The 22,500-nt window shown below is 40.2% G+C and overlaps 1 protein-coding gene across 1 annotated transcript in view; it reads right to left on the reverse strand.

Annotated features, from left to right (window-relative positions):
- LOC138009469 (uncharacterized) overlaps positions 1-22,500 on the reverse strand; it is a 105,140-nt gene that overhangs the window by 39,057 nt on the left and 43,583 nt on the right. Inside the window, exons 11-13 of the mRNA XM_068856496.1 lie at positions 11,298-11,324; positions 10,961-10,987; positions 8,266-8,298 (exon numbers count right to left, since the gene is read on the reverse strand). Coding sequence (XP_068712597.1) covers positions 8,266-8,298; positions 10,961-10,987; positions 11,298-11,324 — 87 coding nt within the window. The remainder of the gene's footprint in view (positions 1-8,265; positions 8,299-10,960; positions 10,988-11,297; positions 11,325-22,500) is intronic.

The raw sequence follows: 22,500 nt of genomic DNA on the forward strand, positions 1-22,500 counted from the left end.
GGTGCACAATCCCTCTCGATTTGCATGTACCTCAGCCTGGTGCCCGAGGTATTTCCCAAAATAAATTTCGTCACTGGCCATCCAATTCAGTACTTTACTATTACATGTATCAAGTGGAGTGTTTAGACAGAGTGCAGACTGACACTGGTACCAAATAAAGAGACGAAAGCGAGTCTTGGGGAACAGCGCGCGAGAAGTTTAAACTTACATTGAGGAAAGATGGGAAGTAATGTTTTCGTTTTGAGCGTTAGTCGTAATTAAACGATGGTTAAATACCATGCAGTGTGCAAAAGTGGGAGTCAAAACAAGCCAAATGTCTCGTATTTTCGCTTTCCATCCGATCAGAAACTACGCAAAAAATGGGGAACATTTTGTCGAAGGGCGGACGAAAAGTTAAAGACGCTTGCAGATCCTGGGATATGTTCGCAACATTTCAGTAGAGAATACCGGACCGATTTGAAAACTTCGACGAGCGACACAGAAACGTGCTATGCCAGACGGAACTTCGCCAAAATGGAAAGGGGAATAAATCAGTCTTTTACTTTAACCCCAGCCTCCAGCCAAGAAGTTAAAGTTGGCGCTAATGCTCAAAGAAGAATTAAGAGAGCAAGTGGTTCAAGACGTGTTGAAAAGCAATGAATCTGTAAAATTTAACACAAGCATTGCGTCACTACCGTGTTTCATGCTTCTCGTCAATAGACCCTTCCGCGATTTTCCGAATTTAATGACGTACAACCGGATGAGAATGGCGCTTACCATTTACAACACAGCATTCAATCCCGCATATTTTACTCGATCTTGTGAGAAAGGGCTTGGAAACGGAAGGATTCTCGCAAATGGTAAGAGCATTTCGCGAATTCCGTTCCGAACGGAGAAAGAGGACTACCTCTGGAGGTTGTACCCAATTTCCGAAAAGATTTTCCGGAAAATTGCCTTTCCATTTGACCTCAAACCGAAATTTTCGGATTTTTTGGCTAAATGGTAAGCACCCAATATCTCCCTCCTCTACGCACTTTCTCACTCGACGCCATATTGCACTCTCGTGGTCTTGTCCACAACACTACGTTATCAGGCCACGTGACCGGACATTTTGGCCGCGCGATTCAAATACCAATTTTAAGAGAAAAATCGCACAACTTTCGTGCGTTATAAAATCGCCATTTTTTTAAAAATATGATTCAAACTTCGGAAAAGTGTCTTCACAATGTTGAACTTTCAAAATATTAAAAAACTGATTTCGCTTCATATGCACTTTAAGAGACTTCCAAATTGCGCTAGTTTTGCTTGACTTCGGTGAACAGTTTGGAGAAGTATGCGGCTTTGGCTTGATTTGGAGCCGACATAACTTCATTTCTAGCTGGCTTGTAAGTTTTGGCATTAAAATCAAACTGCCACCTTGAATAGGCTGTACCTGCGATTTAAAGCGAAAGGTGTTGGTGATCCTAGGCCGAGATGAACTTGTATTACTTCTTTCGATGAAGCGTGATCATTGCAAATAATGATGACTAAGTGTTGCCAAGCCCTTAACAAATCGTCCTTGTCATCGAAGACTACACCGATGTGAAAAGGCATCGTTTCGACATCGGATCTGACTTTGTCCTCACCCAATCTCATAGTCTTTTATTTCTAAGGTTCTTCGGTGGAAGTCTTTTGAGCTTCAAGCGTAATGTTACATATATTAAGTCATGGTTGGAGATGCGTAGAAGAAATACGCCCGTGGAATTAACAAGGTGTTTTGTTATGGTCACCAGAAGATTTGACAAAGAATGCGATGATAATAATATTCTTGTGGCCTTTCGTACGCTGTTTCACACCTTGGATACCTCTCCCCTTTCCATAACCAGGACTGCGCACTTACTGATCCCAAACTCCAGCCTTATGTCTTTGCTTAATACTCGAACAATCTTGATAAGGGTGTCCACTTGTTTGTCATCCTTTCCATGGAGGTTTAACCTATAAGCTAGTCGTTCTCAATGAGAAGGGAAATGCTCGAGTAGGAGGAGACCTGATCAATGCAGGCAGCCCCAAAGAGGGGAGATTTTGTAAGGCCAAACGCCTTGTAGTAGTCTATGGTGATGGTAGCCATTGACATAACATGCGACTGCCTTCGTTCCAAACTCGACCGACAATGCGAAGGATCTGAAGCGACATGTTTCTCAAACCAGAGAACAACACAGTTTGAAACCTCTCACAATTTCCAATAATATATCTCAGTCGATTCATAATGATACTTACCGTGAAATCAACAGGAAAATCGAGAGGAAAATCCGCCACAACTTAAAGAAACGAGTATTATGTTTTTTTCTGCCATGTGATTAGCCGAGCATTCGTTCGGTGGCGCTCGGTGTCCGACGGCAATCTGAAGACTGTAACTCGACGACCCGAAGAAATGCCGAGTGTACCTGAAAACCCAATCCGCAAGGAATAGCATTTATAATCGGGCGAACTCAGGCATGCAATCTCGAGATTCATTGGGCGATAGCGCCGAGAGGCATTGCAAGATTAGTGTTGCTCTCGCTCGCTGCGCTCGCTCGAGCAATGAATAAAATATCTTTTAAAAGTTCCGATTATAACCCGCTTTAATTTAGCCTTCCTTGACACCACCGACAACAGAATAAGTGTCACCACAATTAGCACAGGTGACGGGCTGTCTACCTGGAACATTCCTCTCCTACACTTACAAGGGTACTTACTTACTCCTGACGTCAGGGTACTTACTCCTGATGTCAATTCCACCAGCCATTGATTCATACTTTTTCCAACAACGACAGCATATTTTCAGCAGCGCCAAATATTCGTAAACATTTGATGATCCACAAAGGTGGGATCATAGCATTTGTCTTTTTGTTGTCTACCCAAGTCATCTCAGAACCTGTTTTTCTCCTTTTGCAGTTTCATTCACACCCATTCTTTTCATCAGGCAATAAATTATATAGGCCTAAAATTTGTTGCTGTATTCCCTTTCTCTCTAACTTTAATAACTAGTACTATCCGATCTTTAGTAATACACTGTAGTGTTTGATTAGTAGTTAACCAGTCCGGATGTGCACGCCAGTTCTGTCCATTCACGACGTAAGATTCTTCAGCAAAAAAACCTTGAAATCCATCGGGCTCAGGGGCTTTCCAGTTATCTATTTTTCTTTAGTTGTTTGGTCAGCCGGCTATTTTTAATCGCAATACTATTCCGTCTCGCCACTCCCGCAAACATCGTTCTCTGTTTCTCCTAGCCATTCAACTTTGGTGTTCTGAGTCATGTGGTTATTACCTCAACTATAAATGTCGATAATACGATGCTTGAGTTCGTAGACCAACCTAGCTTTGTTAGATGTATCGGTTCAGTCTTCAGATAAATTGAGCAATTTCTTTTAACCGCGGTCCCCACAGTGCTTGCATTTGGTGACAAAAATGGCTCCCAAACAGAGTTCTCCTACACTTATTTCACTAAAATTATTTTAGTTGTATGCGGCCATTAATTTAAAGTGAGTGATACTTTCCCTTCGAAGTCAACGCAAATGAGACTTGGAACTACACGAAGGGTCAAAGGGTATCGAAAGCCAGCCCTGCAATATTCAAAACATTAGCCGTAGACAGTCCCCTACCCGGACGGACTCAGTTCATATCAAACCACGGCTATTCTGTCCAACACAAAGCTACTTTGAAAGAACATTTGAGCAGCACTTGCAATAATATAGGAAAGAAAATCACCTATTCAGATAACGGTATAATCATGCAAAGCCATTTTGCTGCCTCCTTGGATAGTAACCACTGTACTGTATGTAACCAAAAGTTCTTTCTGTGCTGTGTTGTTCTTCATGGCTAGCTTGTCTAGAGTTAACATTTAAAAGTCATCAGCTAAGGAACCTCTTCAACGTGTTCAATTGCTGACCTTCATTATCAAATCATTTGACGCTAACTATTTACCATGATTTACTTCCCCCGTCCTTCAAGGAACAAAGGTTTTTCTATTAAAGCATACCCTTAATTTATAAGATTTAAACGATAGTAGATCTTTTTGTATAAAAAAAAAAAATCAATACCCAAAAGTAGAACTACGTCACTTCTCCTGTTTGCGAAGATTTTCTAGCATTTCGCTCCGAGAATAACTTTTAATGGTCAATTTTCCTTCTCAACGAACCAAACTTTTCCAGTATCCTGCATGCACTTTTCTTTCATTCTTTCGAGTTAATTAAACTTCACAATTTCAGCATTCTAAAAAAATTCCTCTTAGCTTTCCCTGGGACTTGATCAAAAAAAGAAAAGCCTTTTATCCGAGTAAGCAAGTGTAAGCCAAAATATAAGATGGAAATGGAGCACTATACTTTCCTGAGAGGGCTAGACTGATTCTCCCGAATCGAGCCAGTCTATGCGTTTTTGAAAGAATAAAACTGAAATTCGTTTAGTCTTTTAAATTTTAGACCTCACGGCCAAGTATGTGTTACTCGTTCAAGAATTTCAGTTTATGATCCTGTAATTCTGCGGATTAAAAAAACCAACTGTGACGATGGACTCTAACCATTTTGCATTTATCGAAAGCAAAAACCGGCATTTAGTTTTTGTTTGTGTATTTGTCTTTTTATCGAAGGTAAGCTTGGTCACGCCATGACCAATTTGTGGCTTGTAATTAACAGATCTACAGCACGGTGCAGTCTGCACGAACTGCGTCCTAGCATGAATTCCCTATCTTGAGAGTGACAACATCAACCATGACAAAATGGTAAGTGCTAAGAAGGTTTTAACAGATTTGTTGTTTTTCTTTTTGCTCTTTTTTAGTTATTTTCTTATTTTAATTGTAATGCCAAGAGTCTTTGTAATGTCAAGTGTCCTTACAGACATTTGTTTAAAATTTTGGCAAAACACCTGACGTGAATTAATCTATCACTTGTCTCCGTAAGGAGAGATATCTAGTCACACGCTCCTTTGCTTGTCGACTTAATTATAACGCAATTATTGACGAATCACAGCAATTACAAGGTTGCTCCTTGATCATTCACAGCCTTTCCCGGTCTGCTTTTCAACATGACATTCCTCTACTGGTTAAAATTGTGTGTAACACTTTCTCCGGCGAAAAAAATGATATTTATCAGCCCCAGAGGAAATAAATGGATTTATTCTGGGTGTGACATTTTTAGTTATTTATTTCCCATGATGCAGCTGGGGCATTCCTGTCATCCGGAAACTTCTGTAGATCTTATCCAGTGCAGAAACAAGGCGTAGGGCCTCTTTCACTAACTAATTCAAGACAGTTAAGATTATTTTCCCCTCCCCCATCCCTATTCTTAGTTTCTTGTGGATGGCGCGTGTGCCCTCACCTTTGCTGGGATCATATCTTCTATATTTGTGTATTTTTTAGGTTGCCATGCTGATTTTAAATAAACGGGTCTAGCCCAACAGGGATTCGCCAAAATATCCCAAACATATGTGGTACTATTTGTGTCCCAGCAAACATGCAGAGCTCGCACAAAAGCAATGCCTTGCCAACAATATCAGTCTTAGAAATGAAGCATGAAGCATAAAAATCCTGCATTGCCTGCGGACTTTATGAATCATGCGATATGTGCTGACAGTGCACGGAGATACTCTCAAGGACTCTGCAACTTATACAGGTTGACGAGTTCTGTTAATTTGGGACCCCAATTAACGATTTTACTGACTAAATTACATGCAAACAGGAGCAGATCAGTTTTTTTTTTCTTAATGATGTTATGTTTATACTAACTTTGACTCCAACCATGTCGTTGTGAAACAAGAGCAAGAGAAATTCAATATAAAGGAGATAGATGAGGACTATTCATAACCGAAAAAAATGTCGTGTAAACGATAATTCCTTGAACAAATCAGGATGCTGACGGACACAAGAGTAAGGGCCAAATGAGTCTTTATTGGGGACTCTTCATTTGGATAATGCACATGTTACAGGTAAATTTGAGATTCAGGTTAAAATGATTTCAACCTAGGTAAATTTAATTTTAAACTAGGTTGAAGTTGAAAGCAGGAAACACCAACAAAAAGTCCATCAATTGTTAGCAAGTACGTGTATATTGGTAAGTAAATCAGTAAGGAGATGTAGTTGGCGTACGTTTTCATGAGTTAGTCTGTAAAAACGCCTAGGTTGTTATTAAGCCTAAGCACTGATTTTAAATGGTTAGCATTAAGGTTGGGGTTAAGCATACTGCGCATGATAACTAATTCTGCCCTTTTTTTATCTTAGAGCAGCAGAAAAACAAAATCTTATTGAATAAGAATTACCTTTATCTTTAATATCTATTTTTCTGGTTTTAGGAAAGAGAAAGACAATTGACTTTTTAGAGGGTAGATTATTGAATGATGTACAGTTACTTGTACGAGTGTAATTAAGCCTCCAGTTTCCATCCTTTTCTTTTGATAATTGCTACGTCTTGACTCGTCAAACTTGTTCTGTCCTTGCTGTCTTCATTACATTGTCGTCAATAGAAGGGGTTATTTTGCTTGGTTTTGGCTTTTTGGTAGCTTTAACCTCACCCAATTTTTGGTAGAATATCCTGAATCAACACAACTTGTGTTAGCCATTTTACGAACCGTGCACTGCCACGCATTGCACACGAGTAAACTTTTGCATAATTTACAATGACCGAGAAGAGTCTGGGCCCTCTTGCACCACGAGAAAAGTATTTCCTATTAAAATCAATAACAACTGCTTGTCCAAGTCCTGTGTAGTTAAGCGGTTAGTTGCGGCTAAAGACTCAATGCTAAGGTATGTCAGAGGTGCCTGGTTCAAGACTCGGTAAGTGCAGTTCAAAGCGATTTCTTTCTCTCATGTAAACATTGGAATTGAATGGGTCAAGGGTACGTAAGTACGTAAAGTAGTGGTAGGTATGACGAATGGATCAGGAGACGGAAGGTTAAGAGGGATAGAGACAAAAAGGGAGAGAGTAGAGAGGAAAGTGGGAGAAGGGAAAGTCGATTATTTCTTTTTTTGTCTTGTTTTCAATCCCCCTAAAAAGACCGTGCCCCTTTTTTTCAACCACACCCCATAAAGAAAAGCCCTTTTCAAACAGTTGATAAATAACCTAGGCTAGTTAAATTCATCTAGTTTGATTTAAAATTACCTTAGTTTGATTTAAATGGACCTGAATTTAATTTCAACCTGTAATACATACAACAAAGTACTAGCCAGGAGGGAGGGGGCGACTCTATTGTTTTCAATAATTATTCTTGACTGACTCATCACTGCCAGTGTGACGTCACATAGCAACCAAGAGCACTTAACTTGGCTTGCTTCCGCTATTAGCGTGGGGACGCAATTGAGGCAAGGACAACAGGGGTCAATAAAGCTAATTCCAACGCTAATATCGCTTTTGTCCGCTAATTGATCGTGAGTGTGAACTCTTTGCTATTGTTTTTGTCTTTGTATGTAAACTTTTTCTTGTTTTGTGAGGGCGTGTTTCTGTAATTTTGTTGCATTTGTCGCGGGTTCAGTTGCGGGACCGCCAGCTTGCCTTCGGGACAGTCAAAGGTTGTCTCTACTTTATTTCACTGAACGTTCGTTAAGTATATCTACAATATGTATATATTGTTCACTTTGATTATTAAATACATGTACATGTATTTTTAACAGAGAATTGATAGGGCCAACCAGCACCAAACCAAATACAGACTATAGAAACTGACAGCAATTTAATTTAACCAGAGGCACTCGATGCAATGATTGCAACTACCCAATTCAATCATTGCAAAAACTCAACTCTGCTGCACTCAAAAAACAAAACAACAGACTGCCACATGCACAAACAGCCAACAATAATTCCAACAGACTCTAACAAAGCCAACAAATTGCAACAGACACTAATAAAGCCAAAGGAAATTTTCCACAAAAAGCCAAAAACAGCAACTTAACGTAACTGAAATGCAAATAATTTGTGAACGTGCTTAAAAACTGACAAAAGAAGCACTCCAGAACAGAAAAACTGGTTGAAATCGAAAAAATAACAACACCTCGACCCGCAAACGGATTGATATGAAGAACAGCTGATTCAACCAGCACGTAATGACACAGGATTGAAATGTATATTATCAAGGAATAAAACCTCCTATTTTGAAGAACATTGGTTCAACCGTTTTGAGAAAAATGGTGGATGTTTAAGCCACACAGTTGGGAGCGGGTCAATTTGTCGGGCTCAATTGTTCCCGTAAAGGACTCAATAAACGAAAGAAATGTATATTTTGTCCAGAGAAGTGCAAGGATCACTTCTCCATTTCGTCTATAAACCGCACTTCAAAATACATCACCTAGTTTGTTTGTAGCTTCCATATTTTGTAATACTATTGAAATAAAAAAATATATGTATGTTACTGATTACTCTTGATTGATCTTATTAAACTAATATTGCATTAAAGAATTTTGAAAAGAACTGAAAGAGGGGTTGGCTTATTGGTGGTGTAAAATATGTTTCCAAAAATACAGACAAACTGTGATCAATTTTTAACACTTTGCAGATCAGTTTTCTACTTTCTCGTCTCTAAAGGCTTTCCTGGAAAGTCACGATAAATGAATACAACGCGGATAGCGTTACTCAATATTTGAGAAAAAAACGTTGGAGGCAAATTTAACAAATCGAAAGTGGTTCAGCGATATTCGTCATCACAGTGGTCAAAATGTTGTGGACTCACGAGGAGCAGCCGAGTGAGTCCACAACCAATTCGTTGCCGGTAAGAGTAGAGACAACGCTGAACCACTTTCGATTTGTTTTTTACCACAATATTCAACGCCAAAGAAAGTTTTTAGTTCAGATCGTGACCAAAATCATGACACAAAGAAAGAGCAAGCGTTGTCTATTACTTTCTCGCAATATGATTGGTTTATTTCCCAAAATGGGCGTTCCTGATTGTCTATTACATTGCGTGACAAATTGACTCGAGCATGACGCGTACAGCGTTGTGTAGACTCCAATCGACAACGGCAAATTACAAGCAATTGTGATAAAAAATGAAATGGAATACAAGAAATTGCATTTTGTAGCTCATCTTTCCTCTACTACACCAACATATTAGCCGCTTTCGCAAAGAGACGAAAAACTCGTTTGAGACGTAAGATTCTTCTTCGAAGCCGTCTCTTTTCCCTACCAACCCTTCCACGGTAAAACGCGCAAAAGTTCTAACATCTTTAGAAAAAAAGAGATCGACTATGGGCCTATACCTTGGATGCTATCACGTGGCTCTCAAGAAGTCCAGTTCTTCCACGATATTGTGAGCGACAGACCGTCCAATCACTCATCCAAATGTGAATTTAAAGGCCAACATTCAACCAACAGGCACTGCGTGCCGCGAAACAATTTTCATATATGAAAATGCAGCCAAAGCTGAAATTCATCCAATCAGATTGCCAGGATAAGCAATGCTAATTTCCATAACAAAAACAAACGATCGAACAGCCTGTCTGTTGAAGAGGGGCCTTTAAATTCTGACATCTGACGAGGAACCCGTAAGACCAATTTTCCGCCTCAGACGAGATTTTTGTCCATAATCTGAGTGCCTGAAGAATACTTGACCTTTAAAGTACTCCGCCTTATAAATTCGTTTTTGTTTTAAAAAAAATTATCACAAAATGTAGCAATTATATTGTCACAGCATTATCTCAGTATAACAAACTGGATGTGTCACCATTGACATCAAAAAGAGCCGCAATCAGTGTTGGCGCTTAGAAAAATATGCTGTCTCATCAGAAACCCAAACTGATGTAATTTTGACCAAGACAGTGATCGCTACACAAGGCAGTTTCGCCGTAGTCGATCGGAGCGAGATTCATCAGGGATGTCCATTTTTAGCTTCGGCATGCAGTGAAGTTCTGCACTCTCACCAGTCAAATGCATTGTTCGATTTTAGCTGTTACCAGTTCTCATAACAAGCCTCCAAGGGCAAGACAACTCTAACCCTTAAGGCCTGGGACTGATAACTTCAATTGTCACGTTCTCTCTTTTAAAAACTGGTCTGGTTTGTTTTTGTTCCGAAACCCTGAATTGTTATCTTTATCATATTGAAAACAACCACTTAGTGGACAATAACAAGTCCCGTGGGTCGCGTCTTGTTTTCTCTTATGAGTTTGGGGGCTAGAATGAATCCCCAATTCAGACTAACTTTGCCAGTTATCGAATGTTTGCTGCATGGATGTGAAAACACGCGACGACTCACCTCTCTCTTTCTTGTAGGGTAGGCCGCCCCATAGTAAATGGGGCATTCAAAATAATTTTTGTCATTCAAATGATCTACAAATGCCCACATAATCTATTTTCAGGCAGACCAGAGTTTGATACAATTCAGTTTTATTGAGTATCAACTCCAACACGAAAAACGGATGGTAAATTGATTAAGTGGCTCCCATGTTCCTTTCTCTCTTTTTCCTTTTCTTTATTTGTCGTTTTTGTTGTTGTTGTTGTTTTGTTTTGTTTTGTTTTGTTTTTTTTCAATCATTTCCAAATCGAAGCGATATTCTACGTACTTTGCATTTGTGCGCGTTGGTTGCTCGGCTGCTGTTTTCTTCGTTGTTTTTTCAAAGGTAAGTGAGGTTGTGTTGATTTTTTCGAAGTATCACTTGCAAATATGACTAAAGCTACTTATCACAACATCAGAAAGCTATGTAGAGGTACGTTTTGTAGGAAACGGACACTACAATTCGCACCCGCTTGGCAGTTCGTGTCAGCAACGATGCCGAGTTGTGATTTGTGAACTCAGCTGCTTTACACAGGAGATTAAAGATCTCTCTGCATACTGCCTAAAAGCGCCCCTCAAGTCCACTTTCCCTGAATATTTCTGGGCAATGAGTACAATAAAAAAAGTATTATTTTACGAAACATCGAAAGCACTTTACTAATCCATGATTACTACTAGTAAGTCTTGTATTTTGGTAAGATATTGTTCCCGGTTTTTACTATTTTTGTTTCGTGCGATTTGTGTCTTCTAAAGTAAACTCCAGTTACTGAGGTATTACCTTCATATGACGATCCCGACTCTTTAACTGAAAAAAAAAAATGAAATAGGAAAATAAATTTAAATTTAACTAATTTCAACTCATATTTTTCTAATTTGCATTAAGCAGGGTTAACGCTCAAAACACCGGCTATGAAACCACTTTTAGGCATTCATATTGCCAGCCTTCAGTATCAACTCACTTCGGAACCCTTCATTTGGATACAGAATACAACAAAAGTACTAGTCGTTGTTTGTAAGTCTTGTATTTTGGTAAGATCTTGTTCTCGGATTTTGCTCTCTTTGTTTTGCGCAATTTCTGTCTTCTAAATTAAACTCCACTGTTACTGAGATATTACCTTTAGATGGCGATCCTGACTCTTTAACTGAAAAAAATGAAATAGTGTAAAAAAACATGGATAATGGAACCAAAAGGTCGAGACAGCAGAAAGCAAATCGTTATCTTTAAGAAAGTTACGACATTTTTTTTAATTTAAAGACATGTTTCGATGTTAAAAACACCATCGTCAGTTACAGAATATTTGAAAAACCGTTAGGACTGTATAAAAACTAGGCGAAACATGCAAGGAGGCTATGCATATAATACAAATTCGGAAAAGCCTAATTTAAACCAACAAGTTCATCACGTCAACCTGACACTTACGCTTTAGGCTCTACATTCATTCTAAAACTCTGTAACTCACTTAAATATGTATTTCTTGTCACTTAATCATATTTAATTATGCATGTTTCGCCTAGTTGTTATATAGTCGTAACGGTTTTTCAAATATTCTGTAACTGACGATGATGTTTGTAACATCGAAACATGACTTCGAAATTAAAAAAATGGCGTAACTTTATTAAAGATAACCAAAATAAACATACATTTAACTACTTTCAACTCATATTTTTCTAATTTGCCTAAACCAGAGTTAACGCTCAAAACAACGGCTACAAAACCAGTTTTGGCCATTTACATAGCCAGCCTTCAGTATCAACTCATTTGGTACCAATTATACATCTGTCACTCCTAATCAGTAATCAGTAAAACTGTTTAAAAGGCGGGATTTAAAAGAATACATGAAAATCTTTCTTTATTGCTTCATTCCTGGTCTTAAAAAATGATCCATAGCTTGCAAAGAGTGAAACGAAGGTCAAAACCTCCTACCCATCGTACCCTAAACAACCCCGACCCCCACTTCAGTCCTCTTTTTTCATTATGGATCTTGCAAGGAGTTTCCACAGCTTGCGAGCCACTAGAAGACGGCTTCGTGTCTTATGACATTTCTACATTTCACCTACATGTATGCAGCAACAAATTTGAAAAAAAAAAAAGATTTTCAATTTCACCAGTAGACCAGTCCCATTCGTACTGGGAAAAAAAGAGTAAAACGAGTGCTTCAAAAATGGCGTAAAACTGCTCAAATAGTTTCAAATTTAAAAAAAGTAGCAAAATTTAATTAGAAATGGAAAATATTTTGAAAGTTGTTAAGAGTTTTAAAGGTATGAATATTTTTTAACAAAGAATTGGCCTTCCATTGTTTCTAAATGCTCAGAGAAGTGAAGCATGTTTCTCGAGCAAAAGATATCTTAGAGATCTATGGCTTAAAAACTAACATGGTTTTAAATTCTTTTAATTCAAACGCAACATCAACTCAAGCTCATTTCAACGATTTAACTTTTCATGTCTTCAATATTTCAATTTTACAATCACAAAGGAACCTCGGTTTGCTGAAAACTGATCTTCAAAACAAAATACGAAAATTTGCTTGGCTGTTTCCCAAACTGTAAAAACGTGCTAACATTTTTCTAAAAGCACTCAGAATCCTAAAAGTGCTCAGTGCAATCAAGACAGACCTAGTTAGGCCTATTCGCCTTACTCGCCTGGCAGCCATATTGGCTATAGACAACAGATTTCTTATCCCGAGCCTCGAGTTGAAATGTTTGGGAACAAGTTTCGGTCGGGCAAAACAAAAGTTTTTAATCTCTCGGGACTCAACATGGCCGCAGAGTGATTAAGGCCCATTCGGATATGTCCAAAAATGTCCCTAATTAGATGCACGCGGATTTCAAGAAGCGACACGAAGCCTCCACTTGCTCTTCTCCCACTTTCACATCACTTGTGCCTCGGAATACAGACAATTAATGTCACAAAGTGTCCCACAAATGCTAGTCCTCAAGTAAGAATACAAAGCTGCATTTACCCTCAGCTAAAAATAACCCTTGCCTTTACCTTTTATTAATGAAAGTAAAAGGCAATGATGAAAACCGACCGAGCTAGATCTCTCTATGCACCACTAGCTGAAGAGTGTGGAAGGGATGGGAAAGAATATGGATTACTGCAGCTGCAGGTCTATTAAAATAAAACACAGGTGACATTCCACAGATAAGTGTACATGTCACCGTGCTGCAGACAAATAAGCAACACCAAAAGTGTCTGCTAGCGCTAATCACTCAACAAAAATGTTGTTTCAGGTCTCGGGGAAACTTTTGGCTTAGTTGTTGATTATTGGGGCAGCGACATCTAGTCTTGACCTGTGGAATGTGACCTGTATTTAACAGACCCGCCTTAATTGCAGCAGTCACACGAGTCAACAGCGCCACATACAACTGCTAAATCAACCACATCAATAGTCTATGAACCGTGTTGAACAATTTTATAATTGGTAACACAATCTGACATGGTGAAAACATTGAACAACAGTCTCAATACTTGCGTCAGGGAATTACAATAATTATGAGACGCCAAAATGAACCAAACCGTAAAGGTACGTACGAAATAACATCACTTAATTACCCTTACGTCTTTCAAACACCATTATATGATATGATATGAGAGCGGTCGCTATGCCAGAGGTCGTGAAAAGCCAACGTAGCTTTCATTGGAATCGAGGCCTGATGTAGATCACCGTGCAAAGTGAAAAAACGGCGAATTATTTTTGACTGTTATGCTTGTTAATTTGCGGCTGCCTCTTATAGAACAGCTACAATTTTGAAAATGATTTAAACACGAATTTTGTTCTTCTTCGGGCTCTCCTCACTAGCCGCCATCTTTCTTTCGACATTAAGCCAATCAAAGGTCATGTAAGAAAAGCACCAATCAGCGATCTTTTTAGTTCACTGTGTGCCACGGTCTTCTCAAGACCCGCCGCCATATTGAAAGCCGAGAAGACCATGGGAACGAGGTTAAGAGTTCACTGGCTTTCATAACCAGTCTCCCTCCACTAACTATGGTTCAGATCGTGACCAAAATAATGACACAAAGATTTAGAGCAAGCGTTGTATATTACTTTCTCGCAATATCATTGGTTTATTTCCCAAAATGGGAGTTACTGATTGGCTATTACATTGCGTGACAAATTGACGCGAGCATGACGCGTACAGCGTTGTCTAGACTCCAATCGACAACGGCAAATTAGCCAATCAGATTGCGAGATTACAAGCAATTGTGGTAAAAAATGAAATGGAATGCAAGAAACTGCATTTGTAGCTCATCTTTCCTCTACTACACCAACATATTAGCCGTTTTCACAAACAGACGAAAAACGCGTCTGAGACGTAAGATTCGTCTTCTACCGAAAACCCGTCTCTTTACCCAACCAACGCTTCCACGGTAAAACGCGTAAAAGTTCTAACATCTTTAGAAAAAAGAGATCGACTATCGGCCTATACTTTGGATACTATAACTCGGCTCTCAAGAAGTCCAGTTCTTTCACGATCTTGTGAGCTACAGACTGTCCAATCACTCATCCAAATGTGAACTTAAAGGCCCACATTCAACCGACAGGCATTGGGTGCCGCGAAACAATTTTCATGTATGAAAATGCCGCCAAAGCTGAAATTCATCCAATCGGATCGCTAGGATAAGCAATGCGAATTTCTATAACAAAAACAAACGGTCGAACAGCCTGTCGGTTGAAGGGGGGGGGGGGGGGGGTTGGGGGTATAGAATTTTTTAAGTGTAAAAACATTAAATACTCTTGTCAAAAGGGCGAGCCCACATTCTATGTCACTACAAAAATGTACAAACAAATATTAAGTGTTCATGGTTCGAGTGTCTTTACTGTAAAGTACTCCTCCTTATAAATTCGTTTTTCTTTTAAAAAAATTAACACGGCAATCAGTATAACAAACTGGATGTGTCACCATTGACATCAAAAAGGGCCGCAATCAGTATTGGCGCTTGGAAAAATATTATTTCTCATCAGAAACCCAAACTGATGTAATTCTGACCAAGACAGTGATCGCTACACAAACACTTTCGTCGTAGTCGATCGGAGCGAGATTCCTCAGGGATGTTTATTTCTAGCTTCAGTGAAATTCTGCATTCACACCAGTCTAATGCTGTTACCAGTTCCCATAACAAGCCTCCAAGGGCAAAACAACTCTAACCTTTAAGGCCTGGGACTGATAACCTCAATTGCCACGTTCTGTCTTCTGAAAACTGGTCTGGTTTGCTTTTGTTCCGAAACCTTGAATTATTATCTTTATCTTAAGACTTAGTGGAGAGTACACAAGCCCCGTGGGTCGCGTCTTGTTTCTTTTTATGAGTGTGGGGGCTAAAATGAATCCCCAATTCAGACTAACTTTGCCAGTTATCGAATGTTTGCTATATGGATGTGAAAACATACGACTCACCTCTCTCTTTCTGGTAGGGTAGGCCGCCTCATAGTAAATGGGGCACTCAATAATTTTAATCATTCAAATGATCCACAAATGCTCATATAGTCTATTTTCAGGGACGCCAGAGTTTGATACAACCCAGTCTTATTGAATATCAAATCCAACACGAAAAACGGATGGTAAATTGATTGAGTGGCTCCCATGTTTCTTTCTCTCTTTTTTCCTTGTCTTTCTTTCTTTTTGTTGTTGTTGTTTTGGTTTTTTTTTTTTTTTTTTTTTTTCAATCATGGTTCCTCTCTTTTCCAGTACTCGTAAACGCAGATAACGCAAAAAGAAAATAGACCTCTACTAGCAGGGAAAGCAGTGGCAAGAACTGTCGGAAAACATTCACATTTTTCCTAGCCTTTTTTTCGTAACCCTTACATCGATATAAACTTTGCCATGCTTTCTTAATACATTGGTTTGTGCAAGCGCACTGCATCCAGCGATTACATGTGCTATACTTTCTGGGCATTCGTGGCACATTCGGCACATTGCATCGCTTGTGGTGTCTGTTCGTGTCTTGTTTTGGTTGTACAACTTTGTTGGTGCTAGTTGTTGGTACCGTTCAAATAGCCCTGCTATGGTATTTGTGGGGGCTAGTTGCCATCTGCATATGCAGCTAAAGCAATCCACGAGATCTGTATCTATCCACCGGGTCTGTATTAACTTTCCTTGCCACTTTTGGTCTTTGATTGTATCCATCCGCTTGGCATTCATACTGTTTTGCATTACTTTTCCGACCTTCTCACTTGAGACGTCTTCATTAGATTCAGTAGTAGTTACTACTGCACCAGGGAAGAGACTCAGCTCCAGACCCCTCTCTTCTGCATATTTCTTTGCATCTTTTACAATACTACGTCGGCTATTTCTTTCGCACTTCTCATCAAATTGTCGTACAAGTTCCATTGTGCTGTCCCGGTTGGTATACAGCTTAATGGCAGTTTTCACTTTGGTCATCTTGTACTGGGTCTCTACTGACTTGAGCCCTCTTCCACCCATCTTCCTCGGTAGCTAATAAAGATCAATTGATGTTGCTGGATGACTTCCACCGTTGTCTTTGATGATTTTTCGGCTCTCTCTGTCGATCTGTTTCAGCACATTTATCTGGCATGTCTGCGTCCACATGGGTATGAGACGGCAGGTAAGGCATATTGGTTGGTTGCTGTTACTTTGTGGAAATCTGACCAAGGGCTCGACTAGTTGACCGATAATCTCTGTTGGTAAATCTCAGATGTTGTTTCTAATACTTTGCTGTCTTCTTGCTGTGTGTTTTCTAAGATGCCTAGAAACCTGTAGTTCTCTCCGTCCTTCAGATTTGTTATGCTCTGTCGGTGTTACGAAAAATAGCATTGTGTGACAGGCGTTACTTTCTAGAGGCTTCGCGAGAGTTCGTAGTTTGTTTATTTTTAGTTTCGTGCGTATGCGTTTCTAAATCGGTGTGTTTTGTAATCTTTCTATAATTAGATTGATTACTAATTTAGAAAGTTCTAGAAGCTTATTGTGAGAGTATATAAGTAGACGAGTCCAAGCGGACTGTTTTTTAACTAGTTTTTCACAAGCGAAGAGAGTTGGTGTTAGGCGTATTTAGTCAAGTGTGACAGAAGCTGTGTTTATTCAAGTTGGCGGAGGCCGTGAAAGTTTATTGAGTACGTGTTGTTCAGCGTTTTACTTCGTGGAAACTACGTTCATTCTGGAATAAATCTTCTTGTTCTTGTTCCGACAACCCTGCGTTCAGTTTAGTTTGTGAACTATCTTTCCTCAAAACATTCGAACTCGTAACATTGGGGGCCTGTCCGGGAGAGGAATTCATTTGTTTGCTGACTACAGAAACCAGGAAAGGACAATTCAAGAAGGAGTTACAGAAAAAGTAAGAAGAACTGTACGAGAGAGTATTTTGTGTTTTTGCTGTTAAATACTGCTATGGAAATGGATAAGTTTATACAGATTGGAGAAAAGTTCGGATTGGAGGGAGAAAAGCTGCTCGAGTTTGTAGAGAAGCAACAAAAATTAGAACAAGAAAGAAAAAGGGAAGAGGAAGAAAAAGAAGAAAAACGCAGACAATTGGAAGAGGAAAGAGAAGAAAAGCGTAGAAAGTTTGGAGAAGAACAAAGAAAGGAACAGGAAGAAAGAGAAGAAAAAAGGAGGCAATTAGAAGAAGAAAAGGAAGAGAGACGTCGAATGCTTGAGGAGGATAAAAGAAAGGAAGAGGAAGAGAAGGAGGAAAGGCGCAGAAGAGAAGACGAAGAGAGAGAAACTAGGCGACAAGAACGCGAACTAAGAAAATTGGAGATGGAAGCCGAGCTGTTGAAACAGAAAGAGACTATTGAAGTGGCAAAAAGAGAACACGAGTTGGAGATTGCGCGTTTGGCTGTGGAGAATGCTGACGGGCGTCCTGAAGTGAGAGAGGATAGGGCCAAGGCACCCAAGCTTTCCTCATTTGTCGATGGCAAGGACGACTTGGATGCTTATTTACAAAGATTTGAGAGATTTGCAGCGACAGCTAAATGGGAGAAGACAGGATGGGCTTCGAAACTTAGTGCTCTTTTGCCTGGACGTGCGTTAGAGGTTTATTCGCAGTTATCTGACTGAGCAGCCCAAGATTATGACCGAGTAAAGCTAGCATTGATGAAGAGATATGACCTTACGGAGGATGAATATCGACGTAAATTTAGAGCATCAAAGCCGGAAGTTGATGAGAGCCCAGAACAGTTTATAGAGCGACTGGAGAGATACTTGTTGCGGTGGTTGGAACTGTCGCACACTGCACGTTCTTTTGAAGGCCTAAAAGATCTAATTGTAGAAGAACAGTTCATTAACCCTTGTCCAAAAGAGTTAGCAATTCACCTTCGTGAAAGAGCCCCGGAAACGCTCGAGCAGATAGCGAAAATCGCCGATCAATACTTAGAAGTACATGGAAAGCATTTTTTTAGCTCTGCGACCAAGAAGTCGGTAGTACAGTCCAAGCCGGAAGAAACAAAGAACGTACAGAGTGATACAACAGCCCTCCAGTGTTACAAGTGTAATGCCCGCGGACACAAAGCAATTTATTGCCCAGCTCTAGCGAGAAAGTGTTTCCTATGTGGCAAGCAAGGTCATAAAGCGAGGAACTGTCGATCAGGTGGACGGAAGTCAGGAGGCCAAGGTAAAGATGGTAACCCTGTGCAACGTGGTGGAGTTAGTGCTGGCTGTTTGGTTAAGTCACTAGATCTTAACGCTACCCCAGAGGAAGTTAAGTCGTGTATTCAAAATGATCAGCTTCTGTTAGCCTTTGGCAAGAAAGTTCCGTTGCTAAGTAATGCCTGTGTTGAACCCTTAACTGGAGTAAGAAGTAAGATGCCAGTTGTAAAAGGCAGAGTTGGAGAGAACACTGTTGACGTTTTAAGAGATACCGGTTGCAGTGGAGTTGTAGTCAAGAAGGACCTTGTCAGCGAGGATCAGTTCACCGCAGATTTTAACGTCATGTTGCTTATTGACAACACAGCGAGGAAGGTTCCTACAGCAAGATTTTATGTTGATACGCCTTATCTTAAGGGTCATGTAGAAGCGCAATGCCTTTCAGATCCTATCTACGACCTAATTATTGGTAATGTACGTGATGCCAGGGATGCACAGAATCCAGATCCCAGTTGGCAAGAGGCTTGTGCAGTAACTACCCGAAGTCAAGCTAAGAAAAAGGATGAACGCACGACTTTGAAGGTGCCTAGTACCCGTGAAAACCCTATTGTGGATAGAGAGAAGCTCAAGCAGATGCAGCGTGAAGATGAGAGTCTGCGGAAGTACTGGGAACGAGACGGTGTGTTAGTGAAGGGTCAGGCGGAGATTTCCTTTGAAGAAAAATCTGGAGTACTGTACCGCCTGTACAAACATCCTTACGTGAATGGTGGTAAACCGCTTAAACAAGTTATGGTACCTGAGAAGTTGAGACGCCCCATAATGGAGGTAGCTCACGGATCGATCATGGGTGGTCACATGGGCATCAAGAAAACAACAGACAAGATCTAGAGTGCTTTTTATTGGCCTGGGATTCAAGGTGACGTAACTCGATTTTACAAGTTCTGTGACGTGTGTCAGAAAACCGTAAGTAAAGGGTCAGTACCAAAGGTACCATTAGAGAAGATGCCACTGATTGATAAACCCTTTAAGAGAGTAGCAATAGATCTTGTTGGTCCTATCAGTCCCCCGAGTGAAGAAGGACACAGATATATATTCACACTGGTAGATTTTTCGACTCGCTACCCAGAGGCTGTGCCACTAAAGAACATTGACACAGAGACTGTAGCAGAGGCATTGGTAGATATTTTCAGCCGTCTAGGAGTACCAGAAGAAATCCTGAGTGATCTGGGTACGCAGTTTGTTTCTGACTGTATGAGAGAAGTCACCCGACTACTAAGCATTAAACAGCTGACAACAACACCATATCACCCAATGTGTAATAGTTTGACAGAGAAGTTCAACGGGACGATGAAGTCTATGCTGAAGAGACTGTGTAGTGAGCACCCAAGACAGTGGCATCGCTACATAAACCCGCTGTTGTTTGCTTATCGTCCACTGCTTTTTCACCGTTTGAGCTGTTATATGAAAGAGCTGTTAGAGGACCAATGGCTATACTCAAACAGCTGTGGACGAAAGAAGTTGACGAGCCTGAGGTAAAGAACAGTTGCCAGTATGTTTTTGAATTACGAAAGAAGTTAGAAGATACCCTTAAACTCGCCCATAGTGAACTGGAGAAAGCCCAGCAGAAAGGAAAGCACTATTACGACCGCAAGTCTAAAGTTAGGAAGTTCCAGTCAGGTGAGAAAGTGCTTATATTGCTACCTACCGACCATAACAAGCTACTTATGCAGTGGAAGGGTCCCTTTGAAGTTAGCTCTGTAGTAGGTCTCAATGACTACAAAGTGAAAGTAAAAGGCAAGGAGAACGTTTACCACGCTAACCTTCTTAAAAAGTACTTTGAGCGAGAGGAGACTACAGCCGAAGGAGCAGTAGCTGGTGGAATAGGCGCTTCGTGTGTAGACGATGCTGTCTACTGTGCGGCTAAAGCTGATGAAGTAGAGGGAGAAAACGTTGATTTCTTAGAGCTTGGTGGATATGTAGCCAATGAATCAATCGAAGATGTTACAACCGGACCAAATCTGACGGATGACCAACGGAATGAATTCATGGATTTGGGTAAGCAGTTCACGGATTTGTTTACTGAAGCACCAGGTGCTACAGATCTCGTTCAGCATCATATTAAACTCATTTCAGACGAGCCGGTTAGATCAAGACCTTACCCAGTACCTTACAGCATCAGAGAGTCGCTGAGAAGAGATATTGCCGACATGATCAAAATGGGAGTTATCAGAGAGTCCAGTTCTTCGTATGCATCACCTGTGGTAGTAGTGAAGAAAAAAGACAACACAAACCGTGTGTGCGTTGATTATCGGAAATTAAATAAACTAACCGTATTTGATCCCGAGCCTATGCCAACCGCTGAACATTTGTTTCAATAGCTTAGTGGAGACAAGTTGTACTCAAAAATTGACCTTAGCAAGGGATATTGGCAGATAACAATACTAGAGGAGGACATACAGAAAACGGCGTTCGTAACACCTGACGGGTCGTACGAGTTCTTAAATATGCCGTTTGGAATGATCAACTCGGCAGCAACACTAAAGCGCGCAATGAAGAAGTTGCTAAAAGATCTAGCCAATGTTGATTTCTACTGGGATGATATATTGGTTCACACCCGTACGTGGGAAGAACATATTAGAGCCCTAAGAGAGCTATTTTTGCGCCTTGTACAAGCGGGGTTCACTATTAGACCTACTAAGTGTCTATTCGGTGTAAACAGTGTGGATTTCCTAGGCCATCGTCTGGAGCAAGGAATGATTGGTCTACATCAGGATAACGTGGAGAAAATTAAAGATGCTCCAAGGCCACAAAGAAACAGGTGCGATCATTTATGGGTCTAGCAGGATACTATAGAGATTTCATCCCCAACTTTGCAGCGATCGCAGTGCCTTTATCTGATCTCACATGGAAAGGCCAACCTAATAAAGTTGAGTGGGGTGAAGCACAAGAGAAAGCCTCCCAAACAATCAAGTCTTACATAACAAGTGAGCCTATTCTACGACTCCCCGATCCAGCTAAAACTTATTTCTTAAGGACGGACGCCTCCAACAGTGGAATCGGTGCAGTATTAATGCAGAAACATGATGAGAAGTTGTTTCCCGTTTGCTACGCAAGCAAGAAATTGACAGGTGCAGAAAGGAACTACTCCACAATTGAGAAGGAATGTCTAGCGATTGTATGGAGTATCAAGAGATTTTATCTTTATTTGTATGGTGTTTCTTTTGTTCTTCAGAAGGACCATGAACCCTTAAAGTATATGAACAGTGCTAAGTTTGCCAGCGGACGTCTTATGCGTTGGGTTATGTTTTTGCAAAGTTATTCATTCACAGTTGAAGCCATTAAAGGCTCAGAGAACGTTGGAGCAGATTACTTGAGTCGTACTGAGGAATGGCATTGAACTGCCCCTTGTTTAGCAATTTTTCTTGTTTAGGATAAATTTAGGAATTTTTTTCTGGAAGGGGGTTATGTTACGAAAAATAGCATTGCGTGACAAGCGTTACTTTCTAGAGGCCTCGCGAGAGTTCATAGTTTGTTTATTTTTAGGTTCTTGCGTAAGCGTTTCTAAATCGGTGTGTTTTGTAATCTTTCTATAATTAGATTGATTACTAATTTAGAAAGTTCTAGAAGCTTATTGTGAGATTATATAAGTAGACGAGTCCAAGCGGTGTGTTTTTTAACTAGTTTTTCACAAGCGAAGAGAGTTGGCATTAGCCGTATTTAGTCAAGTGTGGCAGAAGCTGTGTTTATTCAAGTTGGCGGAGGCCGTGTAAGTTTATTGAGTAT

The sequence above is a fragment of the Montipora foliosa genome, chromosome 7 (genome assembly GCF_036669935.1).
Source record: "Montipora foliosa isolate CH-2021 chromosome 7, ASM3666993v2, whole genome shotgun sequence".
NCBI classification, from domain to species: Eukaryota; Metazoa; Cnidaria; class Anthozoa; order Scleractinia; family Acroporidae; genus Montipora; species Montipora foliosa.